Raw genomic sequence first — 10,460 nt, 5'->3', positions numbered from 1 at the left:
ATTAGACCAACAGCGAATAGGGCAACAAGAATCAGTGCGACGGGTGGTTCGGTACTGCAGCTTCCGACAGTTGACAACATTAGAAATACATGGAAGATGGCATCGATGAACGGCTAAACTGAATTAATTATGCCGATTAATTAAGTGCTACGCTTCAAAATAAGTATTGAAAAAATAAAATCGTAATACGTGCAATAAAGTACGAATTGGCATGAAAGTGAAGTATTTACGAATTATGAATTTTTCACAGTTGTTGAAATGAATTTCGTCTTCTCTTTCCACGATAATCCGATATATCCTAATGTTATGGGCAGAAGATCTGACATTGTATTGTTGAACAAAAAAGAAAAAATTTGATGTCTGGAGGTAGAGGAAGAAATAGGATAAGCGGAAAATGTTGTTGATAAAAATGAAACTATTAGAAAAGTCATGTAGAGAACTATAAATTTCAAAGGCAATTAAAAAATTCCGGAAAAAAGAAGGAATTCTGAGGAAATGAAGTTTTGCAATCAAATTCGACTCGTAAAGTTATTTTACAAGTTTGTATAACTTTCAGAAATCGTAGTAATGTCATATTTCTCAAAGTGATGATTATACTTACTTTTTTAATTTTGAAAGTGCCAAAGTGGTGTAAACATATTTCAATACACAACTTGTTAATGTTTTCCGCGGCTAATTTGACAAACTCTTGAAAAACTTGAAAAACAATTTATTTTTAAAATTCAAAAAATTTGAATATACCGTATCATCGTTTGACCCTTCGATGATGTCGAAAATAATCGCTGTTGCAAAAATAGCTACAAGTGCCGCAATAAGTATGTGGTTACCCGGTAATAGGCCAGCAAACATTTTGGAGCATTGAGCAAGGTATAAAAGTGCCAGTGGTATGCCAATAATAGCGTAACTCATGGTTGCTATTTTAGCGATTGGTGAGAAATTTTCTTCATCTAAGAATCCTAAAGAATTAAAAATTTTTTGACTTTTAAAATCAAGTCTTCGTTCAGAATTACCACCGTATGGTTCAATTATTCAGTAAAAAAAAGTTTCGGTAGCGATGTATGCCCTAATGAAGCCATACGTAGAAAAAAAAAAGTTTACGATGTCATCGCCGAATCCCTCTGAAAAATCCGGTTACTGGTCAAGATTTTGGTGATTTTTTTTCCTGATAAGAACTAGATTTTTCTAAAGTAGCCCCAGTTTTGAGATTTGTTGAATTCATGGACATTCCGAGCCCAAAAATCTCAAAAAAAACCTTGAATACCTGAATTTTTTGATTTTCCGCTTGAGTCTTCTGAGTCCCAAAAATTTTGGAACATAATATGTTAAGGTTTTTGCTGAAAATGAAATTCGCCAGAAAGATTCAACTAAATTATTTCACACATCTGAAAGTTGGTTTTTGAATAATTATTAAACTACCAATTGTAGTAACCAGGGTAAAAGCATGTATGAATGCTTTATTGAATGATTTTGATGGTGAACCGGCAACTCTTCGACATGAATTGAACACGAGCTGCTCGTAGATATCCAATTTCTGATTAGCCATTAGGAACCATTCATGTTCTGATTGCGCCATGGTCTCTGCCCACAACACATTTAACATTTCGCTTCGTTGCGCATCCAACCGCGCTGCACTTTTTTCACATTTCTGTAAAATTTCGACATCATAACTTTCTTGATAATTCTTCCAATGTTCCAAAAAGCGGGAAAAGGAGACATCATCACGGAAAGTTCAAGAATTTCACGAGAACTAAGAAGCAAAACTATTCTTGAAGGATTAAAAATAAATTGATAGGTCTATTACTGAATGTTGTGCCATTTTAAGAATATCATTGGTGATCTCTTACAACATCTTGCTGATGGTACAGCAACAAGGAAATTCATCTCAATACGGAATTGTCCACAAAGGAAATAATAATGCATTAGTGGAAATCACTATAGATTAGCTTTACCCTCTTATCCTCTTTTCTGGATACGTATGACTCAGCAGCACTTTATTTCACTTTGTCACTTCATATCATCCTTATGAAAGATTCTGTTTAATAGAATAGCAATGATAAGAGCTTTTTAAAAACTATAATAGTATATGTTAAACTGAGTATGTCTATCAATCAGTTACTGCTGAAAAAGATGACATTTGTGTAGAAGTTTACGTTTTCTATAAAGAGGAAAGGCCTGTCAAAATATTTTAAAAATATTTTGAATTTCAACAGTTTCACAATGGCAACTGTTTTTTGATAAATCATGAAGCAACCCTTCTACAATTTCGGTTTCAATTTTAAGAGTGGAATTCTGTAAATTACATACAAATTAAGCTTCTTGAATTTCCAAATTAAAAATTAAAACTTATGCTTTTTAAATCTAAGGGAAGATCCATGGAACCAAAAAATATTCTTATTTTGTGAATATTTTTTATTTTGTGAATAAGAATATTTTTTCTTACTCTATTTTGTGAAAATTCATTCTTAATGGTGACAATGTGTATTACAATGCCCACACTCACAATTTCAGTTTTGCTGAGTACCCAGTTTGCACACCGCATAAAATTTCAGGTAATGTAAGAATCCCGGACACGAATGCTGAACAGTTGCAGATTCCTCAAATTTCTTTGTTTGTTTCTTTAAAAAATTGACTTCGTGAATACAGTTCACGTTTCTTACAGAAACTTCTATCGTTTCCTCGTGCGTGCTTAACTCATCACTTTTGTCACAGAATTGGCTCACTCTACCAACAGCTTCTTCATTTAAAATTTAAAAACATTTGAGGAAGTAGTTGTACTTTTACATCTGTAAATTATATGAAGATATTGAAGTATAAAGTGTTGAAGTTCTGAACCGATGTGACACGAATATGAAATGTGACAAAAATCAGAAAGTTCAGAAGCACAGGATACTCTTCATCCACCACTACTTTATATGCAAAATTTGTTCACAAAAAAACTCATAATCTGCACAAACTGATGCACATTTCTATCGCACATATTTTTGTACTTAAAAGAAGTGTCAGGATATATAAAAACCGATATCGCATCGGACGATTGTACTCTCAATTACTTCGTGAAATGATGAATCACAAAATTTTTAAAAGCTTACCAGGGTCTGTTGTCGTTTTGGTAAAATAGAAAAGATGGAGGCACCAAAAACTAGGTAAAGAAGGAGTATTAAACCAAAGAATAGGGTCCGTCGTAAAGCTAGTTCTACTCGAGGTTCCACACCACAGCCCATCAACTCTTGAATAATATACACCAACTGCTTCAACTGAACAGTCGGCGGAGATCCACAGCTTCAGTCTCACGATATATCAGCACTCTAAACTTCTCGTATCCCTCCCACAAAATATATATACACATGCATACATACACAAACATACATAACAAAACACCTCTTCCACCCTATCCATCTTCTTATGACGTCCCATAAATAGTCTATACCACAGAAAGGAACCCAAGCGAAATTTCCGTCCTATGTCAACGAAAACTGACCACCACTCTTACCAAAATAATTTAACATATATAAATGATTTATTTAAGTACAAAGAGTATGATAAAAAAGTTTTTCAAAGTATAAGTAAACCAGAAAACTCAGATTATCAGAGTACACAAACAAAATTAACAGTTTTTCCTAGAAATCTCGCTATAAAAGGCGATTTAGATTGATATTAATCCAATTCATTCAATGCTGCATAGCAAACTGCGAAAAATAACTGAGAACATCTTGGACGGACATTTCAAGATCAATTCGTGAATTCGGATAACACTGTCCCATTACTTCATTGTAATGCTTCAGTTGTTTGAGGAATTCATCCTGAAAATTTTATGAAACAAATATAACTGGAGAGTAATATGTAAAGCATTACTGAGTTCTGCTAAACTCTACGTCTAAAACAAACATTAGATGAAAGGATAAAAAGTGAAAAATGGTAAATACTAACTTGAACATTTCTCCAAACAACTTGTAGTAACGGCGAATCATCAATCAGATGCTTTTCTATCTTCTTGTATAACTGCTCGAGTCCTTTTTTTACTTCCTTTTCAGGATAAAGTGATATCACCTATAGAATTTAGAAGAGCTGATTATGAAGACCTCAAACGAAATTGAGATTTGTGGAGACTCTGAAGAGAAGAAAACACCTTAAGATTCCCTGGAGAAAAAGCATCATAATGCACCTTTTTCAATTCTACTCGGCTGAACTGTTGGTGAAATGCTACTTCCTCCGGTTTGACTCCTTGTCGAATGACATTTTCTACTGATTCAAAAAAGTGCTGAAAGAAAAATACTCCTTACAAATACTAATTTTATGCGTGAAATTTTTATGAAGCAACCCTCTTTCCCTCTGAACGGTAAAACAGATCAGATCATCATCTCAGTAAATGCTATGAAAATGCCTATCCTATTTCCAGAACAATTCGCGTACGTAAAACTAACATGTATTTTTTCAAGCGGTCTTCCCATCAATTCCTTCACATAAACCTGTATATTATCTTGATATGCTTTTTTTACTTCCTTTCTTTGCGAATCCAAGCAATCGATCTTAAGTTCCGACAAAACAGCTGCAAAGAAATTTGATCCTGACCAAAACTTCCTCAATCAATTTTCATAAGTGTTATGTGCTTTGAAACACCTCTGAAAGACTTAAGACTCTTATTACTTAACACTATTATTTCAAAACAGCACATCTTATCAGTAATCGGACATGAAATCTCAAAGAAAATAAAAATTGATATCCTTGACATCATAATAAAAAAATAATGTTAACTGTAAAATCGAAGTGTTTAAACATACAATACAAGTGGTGATAATTTTCGAATCGAACAACTGCAGCTGGAGATTTCGAAAATGGTGATGCAGCAGCACATTCGACTCCATCTTTCAACGAAGTTATAAGCTGCACATACCACCGATCTAGGTCAGCTCGACGCTCAGTTCCAGCAAAGGCTGATTCTGCTGTACGGGCCAATTCCTGCGAAAATATAAGCTCCAGTAAGAGGTCCTTAACGCAATCTTCCTGACTTGAAGTGTGATGGAAAACATCGTTTACAAAGTCTGCAGAGTTTTAAATAAAAAGTATACCGCAAACTGACAGACATTTTCTAGAATACCAATCCGTACTCTTTTTGACAATTTGATCTCAGCCAGCTGGTAGGATTTACCATCCTGTAAAAACACCAAGCATTATATACTGGTTTTAATTTTTGCAGAAATATTACGTATGATCACTGCTACGAGGGTTCACTATGAAGAGAAATTGAGAAGAAATGAATAAAATCATTTGAAACATTTACCAAATATGTATCCATTTGTCTTTTGACTAATACAACCAAACGTCCGAAAACCATCACAGAAAAATAGGACGACCCATCTTGCAACGAAAGTGCCTGTTTCGATAAGAACACAAACATTGCAAACACAAACCTAATGAAAACTGGAAAATAAGCAGCAAAAACCTCAAAACTATAAGCTTAAGCTTTCACAGCAAATGGTTTTCTTTGCCCTTTCTCTTTAAGGTAAAATTTGAATAGTTTAACATTCGACAAAGAGAAAACACATACGGCTGTTGCAGACGACAGCAGGACTTGATGAACTTATCGAAATGATTATGCAACGGCTCGAACAACGGAGATAAAATAGCACGCACCTGAATTACACAGAAAAATGGACAAATACAATTTGTTTCGTCACTAACACTTAAGAGATGGGATTTGGAAACTGTTAAAGAAACAAATCTAAGTAAGTCCCACCGGGAACTTACCTGATCCGTAATTTGTTTTTCAACATTTCTGCCCATGACACCGCTATCTCCGCTTGATGTGGACTGAGTTTCCAATGCAGCCAAAAGATCACCAGCCATATGGAAAAACCTTGCACAAAACTTCTGTTCCGATTCGACCACTGGACCGACCTCACCCAATACAACTTCAATCAACTAAAATAATGCATAACAATGAAAAAATTACCATTTTAAATTATTCTCAAATTCTCTGGAAATCCGTACACATCAAAAACGTGGTTTTGTCAACAAGTACCATTCTCAGGTTATCCTTATGAAAACATGGAACGTACTTACTCTGATGACTTCCTTCGAATCAATTTTGTTTTCAGCAAAGAACGACTTTTCGGCTGTAGATTTCATTGTTTCAGAACCTCGGAAAGTAGCTTTGCGTTCGAAATTGATGATTTTGTTCAGTTCACCACTTATACTTTCAAAGAAACGCTCAAATTCCTTCTTGTATATCAATTTTGTGTTTTGCACATACCTCTGGAAAAAAAAGATTTGAAAGTTACGTGACCACTTGCACGTCTGTCTTTTAAGATTACGTTTACATTGTTGAAAAATCGAAAATTAGGTTCCATTTAATCCAACATGAAAACAAATTCCACCATATGTACAGTAAGAAATATACCTGTATAAGTGCTTGGTACGCACCTGGTCTAACCAATTTCAACCATCCTATCAAGTCCGAAAATGGTCGCAGAGCGTGGAATCTTTCCGACTGTTTCCGTATTGCAATTTCATGCCAGTCTGATACTTCTATCAAATCGTTCTGAAACTTCCAATAAGCCAACGATGTTTTAATGCATAAAACACAAGCACAGCAAACGTACCAAATTTGAGAATAACGCAGACATGTGTGCCATCAGTTTTTCGATGAAATGATCAGTCAACTGATTTAACTGCTCAGTTCTTTCCTTATATGCCACCATTAAATGAACTGAAGGATTAACTTTTGCTGCTGAATAAGCTTGTAAAGCACGTGCTGCAGTACAACATCGACTAATACTGCAATGTAAATTAAGCTCAGCAAGAAGCACAAAGAACACAAAACTTCATATTATCAACATCTCCCTTCAATAAACGTCATCACAAAACGACTCCACCAACTAATTCTTACCTTACAGGATCGGATAAGTTCGCATTCTGTAGTGCACGGATATGATCTTCACTAACGATATCCACAGTTGTCACCAATTCCAATAAAAAATCTTTCAAAATTCGAGTATTTTTCCGCTCAACACATCCAAGGCTATCTTTTTCTTCGATCAATTCGACACTATCGCGTACATGCTGTTTAATTCATAAGAAACAATTAAATCCAACTTCTTTTTCTCATTTAATTCATAGTCCTATCAATGGACTTCAAATATCAAATTTCAAACAAGAAATTCATGTTCGTCCAACAATTAAGCAATCATTGTATAAAATAGAACAATATTGCACGCTCAGGAAGATCAAATAGGGCTCTAACATAAAGTAATTCATCAAAACTGTCAAGCTCTTTATCCAAGAAATCAGCTTCTTCTAAGGCATCTTCCACAAGTGCAATAAGGTCGTTCACAGCAGCTTCACTATCCATAATGGACTGTATGTTAGCACCATCCAAAAGCTGAAGCTGAGATGCAAGCACTGTGGCAAATTTATCCGCTTCACCGATCGTAAGATTGGCGCGTGCAAGCAAGCGACGGAAATCAGCTTCCTCTTTAGCAGATATTGGCTGGAACAATACCTGATAAAAACTTTTTGAATGAATAAAACAATTTATGTCAAGACACTGAAACTTTAACGCTGAGAACTCGAAAAAACTAGACAATGTAAAAAGTTTAAATTTAAAGTACATATTTTCCGCACCAACCTGGTAATCAACTAACCCTTCATCGGTATCACCATCAACATGTTCTGCAATAACAGCTGCGTGCGGTGTTTCAATAGGAATCGGAACGTTTACAAAATCTGGCTTCTGTACCGGGAGATACTTATTGGCAAACTGAAACAACTCACGCAAACTACAGTCTTACGAAAATTAAAAAGTATGGATGTAAAAAAGTAGTTTGGAAGACCTTATACAGTTGTTTGATGAATGAATCTTTCTCTTCAGTTGTGGAAGCACAAAGCCTGAACAAACGATCCTCAACAACCAATTCGAACTCCGGTGTCAACTGCAACTGACAGATATTCTTCAGGGATTCTTAAAAAACTTGCTGAGACAAGGGGATTTAATTAATTACACCGTAAAAGCTATCAAAATGCAATTAACCTTCCGCGGGTTGATGCCATCAACTGTCTTTACATCTCGCAGCGTGAACTGCCTTTTCTTCTTGTAGTAGTCTTCCTTCTCATTTTTGACGAAATATAAACGTACAGCTATTGGCTGATCCGTTGTCACTGCAAGGATATCACGATTTTAAAGAACTGATAAAAAGCGATCCAAAACCAAATAACAGGTAGATATAATGAAGCTACTGCATTTTGAAAAAAGAATTCCGACACTACTAATTAGCAAACCGGTTAAGCAAAGAAATGTTGGCTTTCGGCGTTTTTTATTGTCGACACGAACAATATTAGCTACCGCAACTAAACGTTCATCTGCTACTTGAAACACGGCTCGCTGCAGATCGGAAATAATGGCACGCATACCAACTAAATCTGTTCAAATCTGTTGTTTTTCCAAGCTACAAATTGAAAGTGAGATGAACTGAACAATATCTTAAATTAAAATACACTACTAAACACAATGATCAGTGATAAAATAGGGGTGGAGGAAAGGGGAGAGGAAGGAATGGAAGGGTTAAGTGGAATAAATTTAAATCTTGGGATTTTGACAGATGTAAATCAGGAAATGCCTTGCCTCTAAACTTCAAAAGAAATCTTTTCTTTATATTCTCCCCTTCCACAGTAACTATTGAACAAGCGGAAATGAACTGCTAGTGAAATATGGAATGAAGAGAATAACGATGTGTCGCACACCACCCCTCCCCCCCCTCCCCCTTCCCCCCATTCCATTATGTTAATGGACGTTAGTTTTCACATCACTTCAACAACGTTCCATTATGAAAAGGTTCTGACCACTCCTCCGAACTGAAAATGAGACATTTTCGGGAGGGTATGGTATATAACATCAAGGTTTTTCTGCAGTAGCAGCCGAAAAAATGAGGCGAGAGGAAGCGAAGATACCAAGTTTTGAAAGGAGAAATGTTAGAGAAAGTTTTTCGAAAGTTAGGAATTCAAATTTCGACCCTATACGACAGCATGCGTTGATCGCAAGAGAACAAACAGCATACATAATCATTTTTCTACACTGTTAAACTGCTAACTATGCGTCAATCGAAATATTTTGCCCTGAAATCGAGATTTTGTTTTAACTCAGAAAACCATAGAGCAATAAATTCATCTATTACGAACACTTGTTCTGATTTCTATCTGGTCAGGCTAACCTTTGCTATTGCCTGTTGTTATGGCATCACATCTTCCGCGTGAATTATCTGTTTATCAATCTATACACATTACAGGCTTTTCTTCTAGGGAGCTTATCAATATTGTTTTCTTTTGCACGGCTATTCTATTATTAATGATAGTGAACCGAAACGATCGGAAGAAAACATGCAGTTATCTTAGGTCACGTTTACTTCCGTCTAATAATAGAAATTGTTACATAAAAATTCCGCATGAAAATATAAGTATACGAATACTGTTAAAGCTTCTAATGGAACTAGTAATTCGAGAAATGAATTTTATATCTCCCTTTATCATAAAGGTGAAATTTTCACACTGATAGTTCCGAATTGACACAAATAAGTATCATCCTCTTAATTCCCACAAAACTTCTGCAAGAAGCCTGATGAACACAATTGAGATCAAATTACTAAGCTTCTGGATGACGAAATCTGTTGCTCTTCAAAAGTAAGCGCAACTGATAATGACTGTAGATTAAGTCTGAGAGATTTGGCTATTTAAAGACTCCTCATTTCCAACAACACTTTTTTGTCTTTTATTTTAAACCCAAAAAATCGAATTTGTGAATTTAAACACGCAAAGTATTAAAAAAATACACATCCGTAAAGAAAATGCGCCACACAGTTATTTTAGATTTGTGTAATCTATTGCTCACAACAAATCATATATGAATTCTCGTCAGCTTCAAACATTATGACATGATTTGCGAAAGCAGTTTGAGCTTGAAATTTTAAATTGTTCAAACGGAATATTTATAATAAAAGCGATCCTTAGTGACTCACATTATGCATCTACCTTCTGGCGGAATATTATTCTCAAGTACCGGACACAAACCTTGTTCTTACCTTCTATCAACAATCAGTTTATTCACAAAACCAATTTAAATGAAAAGCAATACATCTGTCGATTAACCGCAGTAACACCCTCCTGTCCTACACGAGTACTCGACTAGCAATAGTACATGTTTTAACATAAAGAATGTTTAATCCGGGAATGTTTGACAACTTTATGACTCACCTGATATTTATTTTTTTTGCCGTTATTTATCACCTAATCGTTTGCCCACTTATCATTTTGTTCAAATAAACCTGTTTAGTCAAGCAATAAGTAAATATCTGCTCATTTGTGTGTCTCTGCCAGATTTCTGTCTCGTAACGAAATGGAGAGGACGTATATATATATATATATATATATATATATATATATATATATATATATATATATATATATATATTATA

The 10,460-nt window shown here is 35.0% G+C and overlaps 2 protein-coding genes across 2 annotated transcripts in view; both read right to left on the bottom strand.

The window, feature by feature from the left end:
* LOAG_16887 (hypothetical protein) overlaps positions 1–3,373 on the bottom strand; it is a 4,571-nt gene extending 1,198 nt beyond the window's left edge. The window contains exons 1-3 of the mRNA XM_020449540.1: positions 3,090–3,373; positions 1,417–1,645; positions 742–956 (exon numbers count right to left, since the gene is read on the bottom strand). Of these exons, the coding sequence (XP_020306931.1) occupies positions 742–956; positions 1,417–1,645; positions 3,090–3,221 (576 nt within the window). The 5' untranslated portion in view covers positions 3,222–3,373. The remainder of the gene's footprint in view (positions 1–741; positions 957–1,416; positions 1,646–3,089) is intronic.
* A 295-nt stretch (positions 3,374–3,668) lies between these two features.
* Positions 3,669–8,404, bottom strand: LOAG_09420 (hypothetical protein; the record flags this gene model as incomplete). Its single annotated transcript, XM_003144947.1, has 18 exons — positions 3,669–3,800; positions 3,928–4,047; positions 4,163–4,258; positions 4,422–4,546; positions 4,779–4,956; positions 5,067–5,150; positions 5,279–5,408; positions 5,546–5,631; positions 5,746–5,919; positions 6,061–6,252; positions 6,398–6,538; positions 6,600–6,774; positions 6,887–7,059; positions 7,241–7,486; positions 7,625–7,756; positions 7,830–7,928; positions 8,027–8,154; positions 8,275–8,404. The coding sequence occupies 18 exons, from the start codon at positions 8,402–8,404 to the stop codon at positions 3,669–3,671; spliced, it is 2,541 nt and encodes an 846-aa protein (XP_003144995.1).
* Between the last annotated feature and the right edge of the window lie 2,056 nt (positions 8,405–10,460).

The sequence above is a fragment of the Loa loa genome (genome assembly GCF_000183805.2).
Source record: "Loa loa unplaced genomic scaffold supercont3.25, whole genome shotgun sequence".
Lineage (NCBI taxonomy): Eukaryota > Metazoa > Nematoda > Chromadorea > Rhabditida > Onchocercidae > Loa > Loa loa.
This window is presented reverse-complemented; position numbering and strand designations above follow the sequence as displayed.